Source organism: Mus caroli, chromosome 6 (assembly GCF_900094665.2).
Source record: "Mus caroli chromosome 6, CAROLI_EIJ_v1.1, whole genome shotgun sequence".
Lineage (NCBI taxonomy): Eukaryota > Metazoa > Chordata > Mammalia > Rodentia > Muridae > Mus > Mus caroli.
In genome coordinates, this window is record NC_034575.1 from 1161578 (window position 1) to 1184253 (window position 22676).

Consider the following 22676-nt stretch of genomic DNA (forward strand, 5'->3'; position numbering starts at 1 on the left):
AAAAAAAAAAAAGAGAAAGCCATTTGTACACTTGAGTCAGTCTGAGGGTTTAAAACAACGAACATGCCGGGCAGTGGTGGTGCAAATGATAAGCCTGCAAATGATCCGTGCGATGAGTTATCTAGAAAGAGCTCACATGTTCAAAGAGGTTGAAGAACAACAAAATGTTGAGCTACTTTGTGGGGGTGCATATCTGTGTGAACAGGTGGGAAGCTGAAGTGGGGGGATCGTGGGTTAGATGCCAGCCTGGAATGTTCAGCAGTTTCCAGTCCACCTGGTCTATGTAAGGTCACGTGTGCTGCCTACAGAAGAAAGGTGCTCATTAGCATCCTGTTGCTGGAATACCGAATCACATGCCTCCAACCTACAATACTCGGGCTGTGGCGAGGAGAGAACAGTGGGGGATGTGGGAACATGTCCATGTGTGAGGAAAACAGGCCACTGAATGCAACTGGACAGGAGAGTGGGGCTAACTTCAAACAGAGCACCTACACTCCTTCAAAGAAAGACCCTTTAGAAAAGCATAAGACTATTTAAAGTAATTAAGTTATTAATGGACTTATGGAAAGGTTACAATATGTAAACTGCTGCATTATATAGAAAGCCGAGAGAACTGTAATTCTCTGAATTATTAGCATTAATTATTTCCCAATTTTATCGCCATTACCTGCATCTAAATAGAAAATTGTGCAAATTAGTCATTTCACAAGCTTCATTCTTTAAGAAAGCAAAGGCACATTAGTAAGTAAGTGTTTGGAGGGCTACACAGTTATTCACTATTTATACAACTGTCACATCACTGGCCCCCCCTTAGAGGAAGTCTATGGGTAGGGTGGATGATTATCAACTGAGTATTTTGCTGCTCGCTTGAAGACTTAGAAAACAAAATGATTTGCATACAGACACAGAATCTACGCCAGAGCTGTGGGGGTGGAGAAGGCCTTCAGTATGTGAAATGCCTTTTAAAATATGGTGACATTTATCAGCAAGCAGTAGTTCCATTATTTGGGAAATTTGCCAAGTATTTTAGCAAAGTTGATATTGCCAAAACCTTCATTTTATTTTTTTCATTTTAAAATGAGGGCTTGGACCTACAACTCTTTTTGCTGAGAAATCAGGAAATTGGAAGAGGAGAGTAAGGGAGGGTCACACAGAGCCTGGAAACACTGGTGAGGATTTAAATGAAAACCATAATTTTAATTAAAATCAACACTATATTCTATATGATACATAAAGGAGGAAGAAGAAGAGTTCTCCATCTGAATTCTTTTCCTTTTCTTTAGTTTTACCCCTTTGCTTGTGAAAGGTCAGGGCAAACCATCACAGCTTTCTTTCTTTTTTTTTTATGAAAACCATATTTTCTTTATTCATTCAACCATCAGAAGTCCTCTAAGCTGCTACCGATTGATTGTGAATACTTTTGAGTAAGCATATGAGAACAGATGTCTCTTCTATATCCAGATTAAATTTCTTTTTTATTATTGGATATTTTCTTTATTTACATTTCAAATGTTATCCCCTTTCCTGGTTTCCACTCCAAAAACCCCCATACCCTCACCCTGCTCACCCACCCCACCCACTCCCTCCTTCCCGCCCTGGTATTCCCCTACACTGGGGCAAAGAGCCTTCATTCAATGCGCCTCTCCTCCCATTGATGACCAACAAGGCTATCCTCTGCTACATATGCGGCTGGAGCCATGGGTCCCTCCATGTGTACTCTTTGGTTGGTGGTTTAGTCCCTGGGAGCTCTGGGGGTGCTGGTTGGTAACTTGATGCAGTAGAGACCTACAGAACCCATATCCACCAAGGAACGAACCCACCACTCTGGGTCTATACTTTCAAAGCTAAAATGAAATAAGATCAAGTAAATGTCTCTGCAGTATCCTTGGAGGCTGATAGTCCTCGTCAACAGGAACACGATCGTCTTGGTCGACTGAAACAGTCATTTTCAACTGACAGTCACTTTCATTAAAACTCACTTTTTATGTATGTAGAATTTTACCTTGAACATGGTTTTCATAATTACTGAAGAGAAGACAAATGGAAAATAGTCACAAAAACCCCTAAAATTAGTTTACTAGCTGTAATTATAAGACTTAATTGCACTTTTACAGTTGATTTGCGAAAAGATTTAGGAACGGCCTACCTCCTGTTTGAGGGACACTCAATTATCCTGGATTAGATGTTAGGTTTAATATGATGAATACAACAAGTTTCTGCCTAGTCAATTAAAAATGTTACAGGAAAATGTCTGGGGCATCTGCCCATGTTCTACACCACATAAGGTCCTCCAGGAAGTTGCTCCCACCTGGGAAAACTCAGTGGCTCTGGAGGTCATCACCAAATGAATGAGGAAGTACATCACCCCCTGGAAGGTGACACAGCTCTGAGACGTTTCAAAAGACATCGGGTCGGTATGTTTCTAGTAAATTCAATACTTGGGATCCTCCAGTCACTACTTGCTTCTCAAGGCATAAAACTATATATTTCGACTACATTTCCTAAGGAATTTTTATCCCTTTATTTTTTTTAGTTTTTCAAGGTTCAACGTTTTTCTCTCTTATTTGGCCACTATTTTCAAGTCAGCACCAATGACTCACTTCCCCCACGGCATTTCTTTCAAGCAGCTGAAGAGTCCAACTGGCTGGCTGCAGAGTCACAAACAGCCCATACTTTACAGATAAAATCGACCAGGCCTCCCATTTTACGATCCCACCCAAGCCCCTTGGGGGACTAGGAAAAACAGCTGCCTTTAAAACACCAGGTGGGAGATTGCAGGGGCCCTCTGAACTGGCTGCACCCAGTCAGAGAGGCCTGGGGGCTTTGCAATTCCCAGTCATGGGACCTGCACTTTCACCTGCCTCCAAAGCCCAGAGCTCTGCATTGTAAAACCCCTACCGAGACTCCCTGTCGTTTGGAGATGGCTTTAGGTTGTCTTTCAATTCAAGGACATAAAATTCTGTGACTCAGACCTCAACCTTGTATAAAGAGTATACCTTCTAGGGGTTGGGCGAAGCCTCTAGTTAAAAGCATCACCCCAATTGCCACGATTCTTTGGGTCAAGGCAATTTAAATTTAAGGATTACTGCAAATGGGATTGCCAAAACTAAAAGTATTAAAGGGGCTACTGATGGGAGTGGGAGGAGTATTCATTGAGAGACACAGACAATGAAGGAAGGAAGGAAGGAAGGAAGGAAGGAAGGAAGGAAGGAAGGAAGGAAGGAAGGAAGGAAGGAAACTGTGAGCCTGACTAGAATAGGAACCACTCCCTTGGACACTTGGCTCTGACTTCTCCACACTATCATGGCAATCAGTCAGACTCTGGAAAGCCTAAGAAACAGCCCAGAGCAGAAGAGGCCAAGGAAACATGGTGACCTTAGTACAGTGCCCTTAATGTAATGTTGGAAGAGAGAAAGGACTTGACTGGAAAACTAGTGAAATCTAAAAAATGTCTGCCGTGTAGGTAACAGCAAAGCACCATCATTAAGAGCCACACGGTGGCCACGAGTGAAAACAGTGCCGTGAGGTCTTAAGAAGAGAGACTGAAAGAACTTCAGATACTCCGCTATCTTTGCAGCATCTCCAAGATCATTCTAAGCAAAGATCAAATTAAACTGATCTTCTCTCCCTTCACCAGGTAGAAATATCGCCATGTGTTGTCTGTATTGTCTCTGCCTTTTGAAAAGTAAAAGGAGCCGGGCTTGGTGGCAGACGCCTTTAATCCCAGCACTCGGGAGGCAGAGGCAGGCAGATTTCTGAGTTGGAGGCCAGCGTGGTCTACAAAGTGAGTTCCAGGACAGCCAGGGCTATACAGAGAAACCCTGTCTCAGAAAAAAAAAAAAGAAAGAAAGAAAGAAAGAAAAGTAAAAGGAGCCATGTTCTACATGCCCCTTTTTCTGAGCATGTGACATGTCTCCCTGCCCTATCCCGCTTCCCTTCCTCTTTCAATGTCCCTGTGCCTGAAAAGTGGCTCAGATATACCGTTGAGGTCAATGGTCATACACTATCCAAAGTAACCATCAGAAATGGTAAATACTCTGATCTCACACTGACCTCATGTATCTTTGTTTATTGTTAGTGTCTTAAATTTAGCACCTATGGTGTTAGTCTGGAGCCCAGTGAAGTAAACCTATGAGAAAGCTGTACCTGCCCTTAGTTATACTGACGTGTGAGCTTTCTATCCTCTCAAGTGCACTGACTTTGTTAAAAGATCAAATAATTTTTTATGCGGATTTGAAGGAAAGCTTTGAATGGTCCTAAGTCTTACTTATCAGTTCATGTAAGTGTTTGGACATATTGCTTTGGCTGAATATTTCTGCTTTCAAATCTGAGGAAGAAACAGGAAATGCTGTTGTTGATCAAACTCTTCATGAAAGATAGGTTTAGCACAAATCTATGTGTGAGGCTAAAACGCTAGCTAGCCCTTTCACAAAGGCCTAATGAGAAAACACAAAGCAATATTATCCAAGCATATACCTGGCCACAAGGACCACAAGCTTGCTCAAATAAATATCTAATTTTCACCTTGAAAATTCTGCTCCATCCAAATGACCAAAATATTTATGTATCTGCTTGATACTAAAATAAAACTTTTAAAAAAACCCAATCATTTTCAGTTAAAGTGTAAAAGTTGAAATTTTATAATAAAAAAAAATGTGTTGATGAATCTGACACAATAAATTACCTATTATCTGGCATAGTTAGAAAATGAGGTTAATCACATATTCTGGCTTATAGGGAGTTACCATAGAGACCATGCACATATTATCCATTTCTAAGAATAAAAGAAAGATAATATACACTCAACACTGAAACGACACCGAATGTAATTTAATTTTCCTCAGATGAGGCAGGCACACTTGATGCTCCCACGGTGCCTCAGAACAATCACTGTGAACATCATCAATTATCTATGGACCCTATTTATTCAGAAGTGTTAGTTAATGGCGCTTTTCCATTAGCAGAAATAGGAATAATAGAAAGGTTTTCCAGACTTCAAAACACATATATGTTGAAATTGTTGCAAGTTCAGTGTAATAAGCTATTGTATTTGCAAAGAGCTGATCTGCATAATGGCGGTCTTGATGGGCTCTGGAAAGGCCTGAGAAAGGCAGACACAGAAACTAGACAGAAAATTTTGTTTTGTTTATATATCAATAACAGCAGCATAAAATCCTGGACCCAAGAAAAATCAAAAATTTTAAGGAGATATTCTCAACATACATGACCAGAAAGGGTGTCTTTAAAAGTGGTCGCAGCCTTTCAATTTTCATTTAGATTTTAATAACCTACACACATCCAAGTTCCTCCACTCACCAGAGTAACTACTGCTGTATTCTAAAGCTTTAAAGCAGTCTGATGTCAACAACAGAAACATTCCCAGACCTGTGGTCTCGGAAAAATTAGCCCTTCTCACCCTTACCCACAGATTCCAGACGAATCCCATGACATAGCTCAGAGGATAGACACTTGCCTCAGAGACTAATGTCCTAAGTTAGATTCCTAGGGCCCACATGACAGAACGAGAAAAACAACTTCTATACTTTGTCCCTGACCACTGTGTAAGCACTATAGCATGTAGCCCTCCCAGAATAATAAGTGCACAAAAATTAAAACAAACGAAATCTGATTTCCAAGTACACTTACTAACTTCAAGTTTTGTAGACTATGAACACTTCTTTGGAACACTACACAATGTTGGAAACAGTACTTAAGTATCAAGTATGATTCTGAAATTTGTATATGTTCTAAAAATTGGACAGATGGATAATCTGGATATTATTATAATATTCTTAAAACTACTGAAGTTTCTTGTCAGTTCCTAATTCTAATAAATGGGGTCTTAGATTAGCCTGTAACAATGGACCACTAACCTGTATAAAGAGAATATACATGAACATACTTTCTCTGTATTAAAATTAAATATTGTGAAACTTGCATTTACATATCACTAGTATAATACTTATTTCCAAAATCCTGAATTCAAATGCATGCAAAGTTTCACCACCATTGAAGGGCACACATACAGCCTTGGCCTACAAAACCCTAAGTAGATGATGTTAGAAATTTAAGAAAGCATTCACAATTATGTTATGTTTTCAAAAGTGTTTTAGGTAAATGCACGGAGGCTGACTGTTTACACTGTCATACATAATTATTGTTTAATCTGATTTAGCATATATATTTAACATAATGATAAATAAGCACCCTCAATAGAAAAATATATGTCCAACATGGTTCTCGGACAAAGTTTCCTCTGTGTGTGTGTGTGTGTGTGTGTGTGTGTGTGTGTGTGTGTGTGTGTGTGTGTGTGTATGTGTGTGTACTTGAAGGAGTAAGAGACAGAAGAACAGAAATTTTTCTGCATATCCACTCTATTTACTTTAATAACAGGAAGTGACCGAAAAATATGATTGTGACTTCTTTTTCTTGGGGTAACACAATTTAGCCCACTCCAATTTAAAGTAAAAACGAAAAAAGAAAGAGCTACATTCTAAGGGAATACATGTTAGTTTCTCCTACCACTTTATATATTGAAAATCTAGTTTCTAAGCATACACAATCTCTCATCATCCTTCCCCATAGCTGTTCAAGAAAGTCCCCTTCCTGCCTTTCTTACCATTGTCTCTAAAGCAGGAAAGATTGGCTATAATTGTATGTATGTTCATCTGGACATGGTGGCACACGCCTGTGTTTCTAGCACTTGGAAGCTGGAGTAGAACCAGAAGCTCAAGGCTAGCCTGGGCTACAGGAAACCCTGCCTAAAAAGGACAAAACCAAACAAAAAATAATCATATGTCCAGAGCCCAAACAGAGTTGCTTATTTTATATACAAACAGGTCATAGAGAAAGAAAAAGGGAACTTAAAAATCATTTATACTAAAGAAACAAAAATCGTTTAGATTATATAGGTCTGTGGTGGTTAAAGAAGAAGAAGAAGAAAAAAGCTAACTAAACAAAATCCATCATCTCTTAAAAACAATAGGATTGTCATACTTTAGCCTCTGCCTGTCTTTTCAAAATGACTCATCTTAGGACAAACATTTGGATCCTTATCAGTGTCAATTTCTCACATATTGATGTTGATGTGTTTTTATGACTAAAGGAAGAAAAAAAAAAGACCTTGAACTGATTCGATTACATTTCTGTCAAGCCAAGTGATGATATTCTGATACAATGTTCTCTAATAATGAACAAACAAAACCAGTAACAGCTAAATGCTACGGTTTGGAGGGATATTGGTAAAATCTCCATGCACGCTGGCTGGCGCCTGTGTTCCCACATGGGTACTCACTGCTGTGCCTGCATCAACGGCATGTTGGTGCTGTCATAGTTGTCTGTGTGCGTGGGAGGTATGACCTCCCCAGTCACAGGGTGGAACACGGGCAGGGTAGACAGGGGCCATGCAATCTCTCTGTTTTTGGACATGTCTCGAAGCTCCTTGGTAGATTTCTGGATCGAGCTGTGATGGACAAGCTGGATACTACATAAAATAAGAAATAAAACAACATATATTTAAAATGACGCACTACCCCTAATGAGTTGCCTATTTGAAAAGGTCATTTTTTTCTTTAAAGATAAGACATTATTGCTTTGGGGGGGGGCTGTTCTATAAACTAGCTCAGAAAACATACATCGCATATGCCTTTATGAAAATCTCAAGTTAAAACTCAGCTAGGAAGCACTATTTTAATATTAAAGCCCAAGTCATAAACTAGTTATCTATTTATTTTCTATGATTAAGTGAAAACTAGGATAGCTTTTTATATTATTGCTTCTGTTGGGGGCATTTATAAATACTCACGGAAGTTTCATTCTATGGCAGGTTATTACTGCAGAGTCAGGGCAAACATGTATGAAAGGGCCTTGTCATCTGTCCTCTGGTTTATAGAAATGCAGGTTGGGAGATCAAATACTATAAATGACGTGTTAATATTCTGAATCTGAAATGGTTTAGGTTTAATGTTTATCTAGGTTACCTTAGCTTTTGAGCCCTTTTTATTTTTTAGTGTCTACCCAGCCTAAGCATCTCTATTTAGAAAGCAGCTTTTCAAGTTTGTTAAGTCAACTGTGAGGGATGGCAAAGGAAAGGAGAGCATGAGACACATGTGCGGAGCATGATGGGTAACCGAGAAGCGACACACAATGAGAAAGAAAAGAACAGAAAAGAAGACACTTACTCTGGGGTTTGCATGTCTCTCTTTTCCCTAGAAACAAAACAAAATTTATGAATTAAATAATAGCATTGACATTCGGAACATTAAGACTCTATGCTCATGGGACCCTGTGGGATGTGGCAATGCTGATGTCGGACTCAAAACGCCACCAGGCAGCCCTTGCCACCAGGGTTATAGATGACTTGGATGAGTACACGTACAGTAATGGAATACTGATGAGAAACACACAGAAAAATGGAAAACAATGGAGATTAAGAATGAAGCTCCTGATTGAAATAAACTCTATGACATAATGAAATCGGGCTACATGGAGAATGGAGAGTGTGTTCCTTGCTGCTTTATGAGGTTTTGAGCCTTTGCTTTGTTGCCCTGACTTCCAAGTACTCTCGGGAGATTATCTTAATTGACAGAGATGTCCTGAAAGTACTAACTATTCATGAAGGGAAGACTCATTACTCAAATGATACCTTATTTTCATTAATTTACTCCTGGGTTATTCTTTTTAATATATTTTAAACATTTAGATTGTGTCACCCTGTTTGACAGCAGAATGACTTCAGGAAGAATTCTGACCCTCAGTTTTCATCACACTGACTAAGACAATTTATTTATTTAAATGCAATTACCATGTCAATAGACTCCTGTCTCTGCTCACACAAGATGGCTTGCATAACCACAGTGTCTAGCCTCAATTATTCTTGGGACTGTTTTTACATCATGAATTTATATCTAGCCTTAATCATTTCTGAATAAAGTCATTTTGGCCCCTAATTTGGTTTGCTAGACTCACGACTACTTTAATTCATTTTTAAGGGAATAAAGTACTGCTGTTTGATCTGAACAAAATTTCAATTCATTTACAGTGTGTTTTATGAACTGGATGCAACTTTGTTTTTAATGGACGTGTCTACATCATCGTCTTAGCGGGCTTGCCAATTCTTTATTAGTGTTTGAAAGTACTCACACTCCTTCCCGTCGGCAGCACATGATATAAGCGAGTATTAGGAAAAGCACCAGTGCTACCGCCGAGGGTACAGCCAGGGTAACGAGGAAATCCGTGTAATAGTCTCGGCTTTTCAAAGAATCCGAAGGGGGCTTGTACTCCCCGCCGTCGGGCAAAATGCCCTCACCACGAACTACTTCCTGATAGGTGGACACTTGCTTTGTTTTGTCAACCTGATATAAAAAAAAGAAAATTGCACATCAAATTAATCACTACCAACATTAGATTTGAACACCTAGATATACCAAAATAGTCTTTGACAAATTACCTTCAAAAGCCGATTCATTTTCCAATTACTTTATCATTCTGACTTGTTATTCTTTATTAGAGCTGGGCCAAGTACAAATGAAAGTAGTAAATACTTTCTCTTGGCCTATCTTCCCTATCCTTATTGCTTAAAAAAGCACAAACATACCTGCATGTATTCAATGTGTGTGTGTGTGTGTGTGTCTGTGCTTGTTGGTTGCAAAATAGAGGTTGTTGATATCGGTATGTGCATTTCTTGTGAGCAGGTAGTTCAAATGTTTAACAAACTGGGTGGGAAGTCTGTGCACAGGGATGGTTTGTCAGGTTAGTAAACAAGAAAAAAGGAAATACAGAAAGACAACTTCCGGTGTCCAGCTTTCTTCAAAGTGGCCGACATTAACTTTAGGAAGAAGAGCAGAGCACAGCCCTCCACCGGACAGTGTGGCTGTTCCACATTTTACTGTATGTTATATGCACTGTGCATCCCTCCCTCACCCCATATGTATCCCCTCTGCCTTCACTGTGCTACATTCAATTCTACAGAGGGTTTTATTGAAGGGTACCAAAAATGTAGTCATGTGAAGTTTGTTTCGTTTGATGATTTAAAAAAAAAATGTTGAGAGGATTAGTTTTGGCTTTATTCAACGTTCTCTGCTGGAAAAGTCCCTTTGGCCACTCTGCCCTGCTAGTCAAACCTTTAGTGCCCAGAGAAAAATCAGCCCTCTGCCTCCTTCCGAATAGCTAAATAACTGCAATTCCTACAGTTGTTTTGTTTTGTTTTGTTTTGTTTTGTTTTGTTTTTCCTTTCGTAGAATTAGGAAACTGGTTGTCCAACATGCTTATGTTTTTTAAAATTTCAGTCCTGATTGTTTTCATTTAAAAATATTTTATTATGCTTGTTATACGAGTGTTATTTATCTTTATTTTCTTTTTTAGATAAAATGTAGCCTTGGAGGGCCTGGAAGTCCCTTGGTAGAATAGGCCGGCCTCTAACTGATAGAGTGCAGGGGTTAGAGGCATGTACCACTGTGCTCAGCCCCAACCCAATGACTCTTTTATTTAAGCCTCCTTAAATATACAAACAAACAAACAACAAACACTATTTAAGAAATATCCTTGTGGAATAATGTGGCATCTAAATAAATATGTAACATATAAAATTAAAATGAAAATTCTCAAGCTTTTCAGTTCTAAAAGCCTTGCCATTGAAACTTTCAAACACCAAACAATTTTTTACTTTTAGAAGTTACACAGTGTTGCTAAACATAAATTCAAGTAATGGCACAGCCATGAGCAGAGTGCTGATGGCAAGCCCCGATGTCTCCTGGTTGCTGAGAGGAATGTGTGTAAGTCATGATCCTAATTGCTCCCTCGCAGCCTTAGCGACTAGCACTGTGACTGAAATATTGAGCTTTGTAACATTAATACTTACTCAAGATTGTACATAAACCACAGTGTGTGTGTGTGTGCGTGTATGTGTGTGTATGTGTGTGTGTGTGTGTGTGTGTGTGTGTGTGTGTGTATCTAAAGGTCATTAAACCATTAAAGGTCATAAAAGTATTAAAGAATCCAAATAAGATCAAAATACTGTACAGAAAGACAAAGAAGGCATACACGATAGAAAAATCGAAATATTATATGTCTCCTCTAGGTATGTGTGTGTGAAACCACTTGCATTTTTTTAGTATTCAAATTCAAGATGTGTTTGCATGTTTATAAAAGAATAAATTTAATCAATAAAACAATTTTAAGTTTGTTTAGAAGAAACTTATAGAGTTGATACATTTACTTTTAAGGTTGTAGGCAAAATATTTTCCCATAGAGTTGTCCCATGTCTGAAGAGCTCTGTCATTTGGGTTTGTAGAGTACTGGGGTCACAGCAGAACACAGCTTTATCTGTACTATCATTGTGCTCTGTTCTTTCCCTCCAAAAGTAAGCTGATGGCTGCACATTTAAGGAGACCTTCTGCACACACCACCCTGGCTCCCTAGTGTCTGCTGCATTAACAACATCCTGGACATCCTAAAGCTTCCTTGGACCACCCGCCAAGCTAATCCAGCCTCAGCAACTAATCAAGTGCAGGGTACAAAGTCGGCGAGACGCTCCCTTCCATGGATGGACCATCATCTAATTTGTCAAATCCATCAAATCAAGGAAGTCCACACAGTTGACAAAGAAAACCTAGGATTTATTTCCAACAGCAATTCAGGTTTCAGTCAAATGGTATGTCCAGACACATTACTGCTAATTAAATTTGCAAAAGCAAAGTTAAAAAAACAAGCAAACAAAAAACTCACCAGTGAAATCTTGCACCAGTCGATATGAAACTGAGTTCGGAACTTTTTGTCGCATGTTATCACAGGCTCCATTTCTTGACTGCATCTTAACTGATTCTGTGGATTTTCAACTTCTCGTAAACAAGAAGAAAATGCAACATCGGCACCAACCATGACATAAACACTGCAAAAATATGAAACTCTCAAGTTATCCTTTAGGAAAATTGAAAACACTGGAGGGAAAAAAAATACAAAAAACAATTTACCCCTGAAAGCAGGATTTATCCTTTTGAATTGAGGGATTAACTAGAGTCATCTCTGAGATAGGAGCCTGGGCTTTCAAAGCAGTGATTCATGTAGGGGCCTTCTGTTGTCCATTCTTGTATTCTACCGGTATTTACTGAGTGCTTAGGTGTCCCAGGCACTCTTTCCATTCTATATGAAGGTCTGGAACTTATATTTCATGCATTCCTTGAATTCAAACCAGCTAAGTGCTATATGTCCTGATCATTATATTAGACTACTTACAATAAGATTCTTCTTCAGATAAATTTGTTAAGAAAATAAGCCTAACCCTAAAATAATAGCTGTAAGTAATGGCTCTTATTTGATTTTCGCATAATGCAATTATGACATTACACCCTGAGGAGCCAAGCTCTCTGCCAACTTCACTATTTCACTGGGCATTTCTGTCAGGGTCCCGAGCACACAGACCCCTCTGTGTTTGGTTTTCTTTCAGATCTCTTCTCTTCAGCTAATACGTTAACACAAGAAAAAAACTATTATTTGTTCACCAAGAATGAAGCAAAACATGTTTTCTTAAAGAGTACCCTGAGCATTGTAGGGAAAGAATTCTCCTGAGTTGAGAAACAAGATTTCACAATTGGACAGAGCACAGTGGCAGCTGACAGGGGCAGTCTCAGGGAAGATAGGGAGCCTTCCAGAGAAAAGGAGAAAACAAAAAAAAAATCTAAATTACTATAATTTCTGCCCTTAAACGATAAGAATTAGCTACTTATCACGTGTGGCCAGCCTACTAAGGATCTAGCTGTCTTTGAGAAATACTTCAGATGCCAATCCAAACACTCATAAACGGTTAAGAAAAACAAAAGGCCGAAAAAGAAAAATTCCAGTAAAGGAAACAACGTTGGAAGAAGCACGATGGAAGGTTACAAATGGACTCAAAGCTACAACATAAAGCTAGCGAGTGCTGCAAGGAGTGAGACATAGAAATCAGTGAAATCGAGCCAAAAATCTAGAAGTCAACTCTAATATTTTCTAAGTGGATTATTGTCACAAGGGAGTCTGATGAAGATAAATAGTATTTATAATTAATGGTCTTAGAACAATGAGGTATCCACATGAAAACGTAAAAAAAAAAATTAAACCCCACTAAAAAAAATTTAAAGCCCACTACCAACATCTCATGTCATAAATACAAAATCAATGTTAAAACTGCTCAAAGACAGAATCTACTTTTGTACCTAGCTAACACAGTAGAAGATTGGCAGTCATCACCATAGCCTAATGAAACAAACCAAGCAAGCAGAGTCAACTGTAAAAGGAACAATTGAGGCACTCAAGACAAATAAGCCTTAGAACAAACGATGGCCCAGGAACGGGGCAGACAGACTGGGCAGTGGGAAATGGAGAATCACAAGTCCTGGAGGAGGAGTTTGCATGCCAGAGTCTCCGAGGGAACCCTTGAGATTCTGGTGCAGGAAAGCTTAGCTACAGTTACGATATTGCTGGAAGGTCCACGTGGACAAGCCTGAGAGTCACACACTCCAGAGCAGTCTGGTCACTGAGGATCCTGAACTTACGTGCTCTCATGGGCAGACCTGGCTAGGCTTCTTTGGGAAACAGGAGGATTTCCTGTTGTTGGCAGGAGAAAAGGGACACAAACAATTCTGGTCTTAAAAAGGCTTACCTACAGGAGAAACTAAGCAGAGCTTCAATGCTGGGATTAGTGTAAAAGTCCAGCAGACCTGGGAGAGAGACAATTACATTCCCGACTTAGTGGTCAACTGCTAATTATTGCCAGCTGTCAATTACCTAGACGATGAGACTCTCAGGCCCAAGGCACAGGCTCACTTAAACCTGAGATCTACACCCAGAGCTGGAGAAACCCCCCCAGTCCCACATTTGAACTCTTCTGCAGTTCCTTTTACTCATTGTCAGTCCAATGAAAAATAAATAAATAAATAAATGGAGGCAGACATCACAGCGTGAGAAACACAGAGCACTCTCTGAACAAGACAGCTGCACTTGCCAACGCAACCCAAGTTCTAAAACAAATCTTCAAGAATACTTCTTAAAATATTTTGAGATAAATAAAAAGAATTCTGTAAATTTTCAAAAGTTTAGGACAACGGCCAAGGCAGTTCTTCGAGGAAAATTTATAGTGCTGAAAGTGTATATTAGAAAAGAGAAGGATATAGAATCAATCACATAAACTTTCACTTTAGGAGATTTCATGGAGACAAACAGATAATCAGAGAATACTAAAATCAACTCCATACCCAAAATTTGACTGCACAGATGAAACTGAACAATTACAAAAGAGATCCATCTCCCATACTAGAAAAGGAAGGAAGGAAGGAAGGAAGGAAGGGAGGGAGGGAGGGAGGGAGGGAGGGAGGGAGAGAGAGAGAGAGAGAGAGAGAGAGAGAGAGAGAGAGAGAGAGAGAGAGAATGAACCTGTTATAGACTTACAATCCAGAAAGAAAGCTAACCAGCAATCAGCCCTCAGTGGCAAACAGCAGAGTCACACACCGGGCTTCCCTACACAATTGATAAAATAAAGCCAGTTTGCTGCAATACAGAATACGGAAGCGAGGGAGCATTTTCTAGATGCTGCCTATAATCTAAACTTGCCAGGCCAAGGCAGGTGAACCACAACTGCACCCACTAGGTTGTAAATTTTGAGTATATTTGAAATCCAAACAAAATGAAAAACAAACTGACTAACAGCCAGCAAACTGAATCCAAAAATGTTTAAAGAAAATTATAAAAGGTGACCATGTACAATCTTTCCCATTTATGAAAATAAAACTAAAATTATCACAGTAGTGAATTACCCAAGGAATGATGTTATTAATAGATTAAGAAATATCATTTGACAAGATCAAACATTCAGAAGTAATAAAATCACTTATAAATTAAAAGTGGAGGGAGCTTCCGAATCTCAATAAGAACCTTCTGTTAGAATCCAATAACTACTGTAAAACAGTAAAAACAAAACAAAACAAAAATAACCCCAGACATTCCCCATTTCAACACTATAGTGGAAAGTTCTGCTCAATGAAGTCAGAGAGTAAAAAGAATTTCAGTGCATGCTGAGATGAAATAAATAAAAATATCTTTGTTCAAGAATGGTAAGATCCAAAATAGTGGACAAACTGCCTCTCTGAGCCAATGATTCCTTCTAGTAAGTTCACAGAACACCAAGGTTAATACACTGAAAACCATTTTTCTATATAGCAATATAGACAAATCTTGAAACAAAAGTGGGATCCCATTGAGATCAGATATAACAAAAATAAACTAAATATAAAGTTTTTAAAAGTGCATTCAAACTATATATGAGAAAAAATCGATGAAAGAAATAAGAAAACAAAACTAAAGGGGAGAAATGTTTTCTTTATCAAGAAGAAGACTCAGTATTGTAAAAGTGATAGCTTTTTCCAAATTCATCCGTAATCTCAATGAAATGCCAGATCAAAGCCTGGTGATCTGTTCTGTGGGTCTTGACAAATGGTTCTTAAGCTCAGGGAGAGAGACAGAAGACTCTGAATATCAGACATCATACTGAAACAGAAGCACACAAACTCAGAGACCTGAAACTATCGCACTTGCAACAAAGCTGTAGGAGTTACGGCAGCTTTAGAGTGTGTAGGGACAGCCCTACAGAAGCACCATTAACTCATGTAACACGGGGACAAATAGACTCATGTAAATTCATCTTTTCAACAGATGGTGATGGAACAAATGAATGTATACATTTATTAAAAAGTTCTACAACTGAGCCGTATGTACAAGGGTGACCTCAGAAGGAATGACAGAGCAAAGTTCAAATCACAAGAAGGTAAGGCAGAGAAGTACAAAATGATTTTCTAAAACAAAGCATTAACGGTCTAATTCATGAAATAAAGGAATTGATTTTAAAAAAGAGGGGAGGAGCTTAAATTTTCTCCCACACTAAACAGATTGTCAAGCAAATTTTCCAGAGCCTGGGTGAAAATATTTGCAAATCCCCTATATCATAAAAAGCTGTTATCAAACATAAACCAATAATAAAACAAAACTGATTTAAAGGTGTCTCAGGGCTGGGGGACATAGCTCATTTGGTAGAGTATGTGCCTGGCATGCCCAAGGCTGGGTTCCATCTCTAGCACCTCATAAACCTGGCTTGGCAAGAGACATCTGTAAGCTCAGCATCTGGGAAGTAGGAACAAGGGGATAGGACTCCAAAGCATTCCCAGCTAGTGAGTTCAAGACCAGTTTGAGACTGTCTCAAATTAAGGAAGAAAGGGAGGAAGGAAAGATAGAAGGAAGAGAACAAAAAAAGAAAGGAAGAAAGAAACAACGAATATTTTTTTAAAGACATATTTTTTTAAAAGAGAAAAACCTTAATTGAGAACTGACCAAGATACAGTGAGTAAATGAAGATGAAAAGGTGTCCCACATCACATATTATTAGGGGGAAAATTGACTGAAGCATCACTGGGGGATCATAATGAACAAGCACTGAAATACAAGCAGCAGCCAGAACTTTTGTGATTAGCTGGAGTAACAAACTATGGCACAGCCAATTCAAAGACAGCTTGAGTTTTTCTTCCAGAGTTAAACACATTTTACCCTATGGCCCAGCTCTTAGCAAAAGAAGCCAGCACTTAGATCTACATAAAACTTGCACATATGTGAAGAAAGAACGCAGTCTCTCTATAATTTCTAAGTGCAATGTGTACATCTTTCAATGGGTGAACAGGTAACTGTGGTATATCCAGAAAAGGAAATATTATTCAGCACACACATGAAATGGAAGGAGCTACCAAGAAAAAGACATTGAAGTGCACGTTACTAAATGAAAGAATCCAGAAAGGCTACATGCAGTGTAATACCAACTGTCTGAGCCACATGACATCCCAGAGAAAGCTCACTGGGGAGAGGGTAAAGAGACGGCTGCTAGGGGCAGAGGAAAGGACAGATGAAGAGATGCAACACAGATGGTTCTCGGGGCACAGAGACTACTCTGTCTGATACACTAGAATGCGCATTTGTCCAAACCTATGACCCTATGTAAGCTATGGACTGTGGGTGAGGATGTCCTGTCCTGTCCACTCTGGCAAAAGGTAATGGGAATTGGGGGAGCTGCAAATGTGGGGACAGTGGCATACTCAGCATCTTTCTCGTTAATGTTGTTATGGAGTTAAAATTCCTCTACAATCAGTTTATTTAAAAATGCATACTGTGACTTAAATGCAAGAGTTCAAACTGTTAAGTCTAAGAAGAAAAATAGGCATAAATCCTTGTGGCCTTGGGTTAGCCAATGGTTCTTTTAGCTTTGACATCAAAAGCTCCAGCAGTGACAGGAAAAAAAAACTAGATAAGCTGAGCTTTCTCAAAATTAAAACATTTCATGCTTCAAAGAGCAACAGCAAGAAAGTAAAGATAAGTTACAAAGGGGTTATTTACAAATCACGTATCTGTTAAGTGACTCGCATCTGGAATATGTAAAGGACTCTCACATCGTAAAAAGACAAACAGCCCAGTTTAAAGAATGACCAAGGATCTGAACAGACATATCTCCAAAGAAGAGCTGCAAGAGAACTTTTCTTTTGCATTGCACACAGGAAGTGTATGAAAAGATTCTCAGCACCCTTGACCACTGGTGAGAGAGATGTCAAATCCACAAGGAGATACCACTTAATTCCTGCTAGGAATCAGAAAGGAAGCCAAAAGCTGGTGCTGGAGAGAATGGAGAAGAATCTGCTGCTGGGAATGTGAAACAGCCCATGGCTTTGGGGAGGCAGCTTAACAGTTCCTCAAGAGGTTACATACAGGGACACCAGATGATCTGGAAATTCTATTCCCATAGATATGCCTAGGAGAAGTGAAAATAGATCTCTACGCAAAATGTATAGCTGATGTTTAAAGCAGTAGCCTTTCTCATAGTAAAAAAGTGAAGATAACCCAAAGGCCATAAAACATTGTATCATTCACTAACCTAATAAGACAAAATGAAGTATTTTTTCTACAATATGGATGCAACTTGAAACCATTATGTTAAATGATGAAAAAGCCAGTCGCAATAACCGTTTTATTTATGTGGAACTCCTGAAAGAAAAATTAAGGTGAAGAAGCAGCCAAATAAGCTAGAGTTTGCCAAGAAGTTCGGTCGTTGGTAGTAAGTGGCTACTGATGTGTATGGGGTGCGGGTGCAGAGCTCTGTGATACTAAAATGGCCTGGCCTGTAGTATAATGATCATCTGTTCTGAATGGGTGAAATGGGTCTTATATGAATTCTACCTTAATAAAGATGCTATTTGCTTAGTTTTTTGAGACAGGATCGTATTCTTACAGTCTGGACTGGCGATAAACTCACTGTGTGGCTCAAACTCATGGCAATCCTCTAGCCTCAACCACCCAAGTGCCAAGATCAAAGATCACTCAGTGCTACTGTATTTTAAAGCGAAATAAATGAAAAATGTAATGTAAAAATTCAAAACTGTCAATGTAAACATGATGTCCCGGCCACATTTGAGATGACAACTGTTCCAGAACTTTGTTTATTACATTAGGTCTTAAGTTTCATGTCGGGAACAATTTAAACAGCAACAACTCTATACCTTAGGGAAAGTAAGGAGGGAGCGATGCAGTAAATTAAAGATCAAAGTAAAAGATTCAGAACAGGAGCTGTAAGAAATCTCTGGGAAAGGCGAGTGTTCCACATATATTCTGTTTTTAAAAGTCACTTCACCTTCACAAAACCAATTTCCATCTCCTTATTAACTGCCTGCCCAACACCATACATTTTGTTTCTTGATAGCTGCAAAGTATTTTCATAAACAGAGACGAATGAATGTGTTCCTCACCACTGCTAAGAGCCCTTTTGCTCAAACATGACAGTGATTTGCATTTATAATTAGTAAGTTTTTAGATTAATTCAGCTAAAGTTAATAAACAAGCATAAGTTTTGGTACTTTGAAATGTGTTTTTCTCTTAAATTATAAAAGCAATATAGGAAACTTGGAGTATAAAAACAGAATTCATTTATATTACCAAGATAACCATTTTCATTTTCCAATGTACCTTGCAGAATATTTTTCAAATGCATATGTTTTAACGTAATTGCAATCATCTCTAAAATTTAATTTTGCATCCTGCTTCTCCACTTAATGCGTCATAAGCACTTTCCACATTGTACTCTTTGCAATTATGGTTTTATGGCAATATAATTTTTTAAGTGCATATGATTTATTCTGCAATTATTTCAGAGTTGGACATGCAGTTGCTTCTAATTTTTTGATGTTATAAATAAGACCGTAAAGTCTATCTCTGTGTATATTCCTTACTGTTGCTGTCTAAAAAGAGCTGCCTAGAAGTGAAAACATTTTTATGGCCGTTACCACCCTGCCAAGTTACTTTCATCCCTACAAGGATGAGCCATAAACTCTTCAAACTTGATATGTTCTGAGCTGAGCTCATCTTCACCCCTCCCCACCTCCACCTGTTGTGCCTTCCACCTCCTTCTCCTGGTGATTGGCAACCCCAGATGCTCAAGCCTTGAACTCCGGCGCCATATCTTTGACTCTCCTTCTTCTCTCACAGCTCAATCTGTCATCAGTTGCTGACAGTTGCCCTGAAATAACTTGCAAACACATGTGTCACTCGGTCCCATCTCACTGCCACCACTTGAGTTTGAGTCACCAACAGTCGACCCCATGTAGGGTACAAGGCAGCAAACAGTCTTGCAATTGCTCTCAAACCTAGACTCTGCCATTGTCCCCTGGCAGCTCAAGTGCTGAGTGAGTAAGGGAGCAGATGGACCCATGAACAGCATTTACCAGTTAAAAACACAGGCTGCAAATGCCATGCGAAGACGATGGAAGACAGTGGGCCTGTCTCAAAGGTCAACAGGTGGACTTGCTGATTCTTCTGTAGCAGAAGCACCTCTGGCCCACTGGCTCTTCTTAATATATAATACTGTATGAGAGCATAGCTAACAATAGCAACTGGACACTGCATATGAAAAGTCTACGTCTCTCACCATGGTTTCCTTCTAGATATCTTTTGGACATACAATTAAAACAAAACTCTTATCAAGTAAAATGAAGAGAGTTGTTATCTTTAACCCCAATGGGCCTAAAAAGTTGAGATGGGCACATATTATCCACGAGAAAGCTCTGGATCATGGCTCCCAACCTTCCTAATGCTGTGACCCTTTAATCATATTCCCCGTGCTGTGCTGACCCCCAACCATAAGATTATTTCGTTGCTTCCTCATAACTGTAATTTTGGTATCGCTATGAATTGTAATGTAAATATTTGAGATGCAGGATATCTGATGAGTGACCTCCAAGGAGGTCTCGACCTACGGGTTGAGAACCACTGCTCTGCAGGCCTAGAAAGTATAGTGCTTCAACATGCCAGGAGCTCCTGTACACTGCAGAAAACTCTTTATGTACAGTTTTATTTTGTTTTTCCTTTGAGATAGGATAGGTTTGTTGAGGCATCTAAACATTTAATGTAAGGAGTCATCAAACAACAAAAATAACTGTAGTCAACGTGGTTTTTCCCAGCAACAGCAAGACAGTGATTATAATGAACATATTTATCCAGTTGTCCTACTCATGGGATATGTCTGACTCTTGAGCTTATGCCCAGAAGAGATTCCAACCAACTTGAGCATATATCCACTGAGGACTATGGGATTCTGGGAGATGTAGTAACCACTCTGGTCTTGTCCCTTATCCCACTTTTCTCCTCTGTAAACAATTGTAATTAATTTTAAGATAAGATATAAAATTAAAGATATATAAACAACTTATAAGATATAAACCAAATAACTAAGACAAGCCCAGAATTTAAAAACAAAAAACAATGGGATTAAAAATTCCATTTAACCTTGAGCTCTGAGTTTGCAGTGAATTTCTTCATATCAATTAAACATAGAAAACAACAAAAACAACAGCAGTCAAAATATATAACTTTCTCACTACAGGCTCTTAGACCCTGACAGTTCACTAGCTCTGAATTCTCTGAGAATTGGTACGGAGTAAAAGAAGATCGAGGGAAGGAGGGAAGGAGCAGCCATGCTGGGTGGATTTCAGATGGCCCACGTTCCACATCTGATGTTCCTGAGCCACCTAAACTCTGCACAGCTCTCTCTACTCCTAAACTCCACCTCGCTTCCCTGCACACTACATGTGATAAGCCTAACACAGAAACTTTCCTGTCAACCATTTCCTCCAGTGATCCCTTTGTTTCAGGACAATACCCACCCAACTTTCAGAGAATATGGTTCAGCTGTTGGCTGCTTCTAACATAACTGATCTCAATGTTAGGGAAGCAGAGACCCATGAATCCTAGGGCTCTATGTCCGGGCGCGCGCACTCACGCATGCACGCACACATGCTCTCACGGAGAAGGGAAAAGATGAGGACAATTTCAGAGCTGAGCACCTTGGCCCAGCATCATGACTTTCCATCACCACAGTATGTGCCAGCATCAACTTACATTCTCTTCCTCAACTGCTCACTGAGCCTTTTGACACAGGCAAACCTCAGCCTGTTAGAATTGTATGAAATGGCTCAGAGAATAAATGAGAACAGCTTTTCTGCCACTGACTGAGGCTAGACCTGCACGCTTTGGTCACCAGAGGAAATAGGTTTGATAATCTCCTGTGAAAAGCGAGCATTGTCTTTAATCCTCACACCCCATCATTCCCTTCATAGTCGCCATTTACACCACATCACTCAGCTGTGGTTGGCAGTTACAATATGAAACTAGCATGAAATATGACCCTGCTCTTCTTTCCACCAGCTTTATCCCACGCTAAATACATCTATGCGTCCTTAGCTCTTGGCTCTATGTCAGGAGCAAAAGCAGCACCGGGCCCATGCACAGTTGCCTTGGGGTCGCGAGTCTGGCAAGTGAAAAGTAATCTTTTTGGAGGGTACAGCCTTCCTTTGCAGAAGCTTACTCACTTTGAAGTAAATCTTTATAATTGTTTTCTGTTCGATTTAGAAGAGGTTTGAAAGCTGTCAGCGAGTGCTGTAGAGATGCGAAAATACTCATCACGAAGAAGGAGCTGCCCAGTGGGCTCTACTGCCTGGCATTTAATGGCACTTTGGGCTGTAGATTGGCATAAAAGAGTCTTCTCCTATGAACGACTCTAAGCCACCTGTTGGCTATGTCACTACACATACCAAACGCAGAAAAGTAATATGTCATCAGTAGATTGTGGCTGCCATGAGCAAATATATATATATATATATATATTTATATATATATATATATATTCACAAAGATTTTTATTTTTTTCCTTTAAATCTTGGAGCACGATTTATGTTAAGTATTAGGAGAAAACATTCATTAGTTTCTTAATTACTATTACCGAAGCATACACATTATTTTTTTTAAATAAGATTATAGAAAAGCAATATCTGAAATTCCTTGGCTAAATCAGTCTTTCCCTGTTTATATTTTCCATATTTCATTTTGAGTATATTTAGAGCTCATGATTTTTTAAGGTGAAAGCAAAAAGCATATTAAGAGAATTACATATATACACTATATATCATTTAAAATGTAATAAGTGCATTACGCATGCACAGTATACATCATTTAAAAAGAGTATTAAATGCATTACATAGATTCACTATATATCATTAAAAAGAAAGCCATAGCACTGTGAAAACTGTGGTATTTACTTGTAATAAGGCAACATGGGTAAAGAGACTTGGTTA

At 39.1% G+C, this 22676-nt stretch overlaps 1 protein-coding gene across 7 annotated transcripts in view; it reads right to left on the reverse strand.

Annotated features, from left to right (window-relative positions):
* Positions 1-22676, reverse strand: part of Sgce (sarcoglycan epsilon) — a 72771-nt gene that overhangs the window by 8264 nt on the left and 41831 nt on the right. For 4 of the 7 annotated variants that reach the window (XM_021164425.1, XM_021164421.1, XM_029478941.1 and 1 more), the window contains 4 exons: positions 11725-11887; positions 9142-9353; positions 8181-8207; positions 7295-7483 (listed from right to left, as the gene is read on the reverse strand). In XM_021164425.1, coding sequence (XP_021020084.1) covers positions 7295-7483; positions 8181-8207; positions 9142-9353; positions 11725-11887 — 591 coding nt within the window. The remainder of the gene's footprint in view (positions 1-7294; positions 7484-8180; positions 8208-9141; positions 9354-11724; positions 11888-22676) is intronic. The other 3 variants (XM_021164423.1, XM_029478944.1, XM_029478942.1) reach the window with 1 other exon arrangement.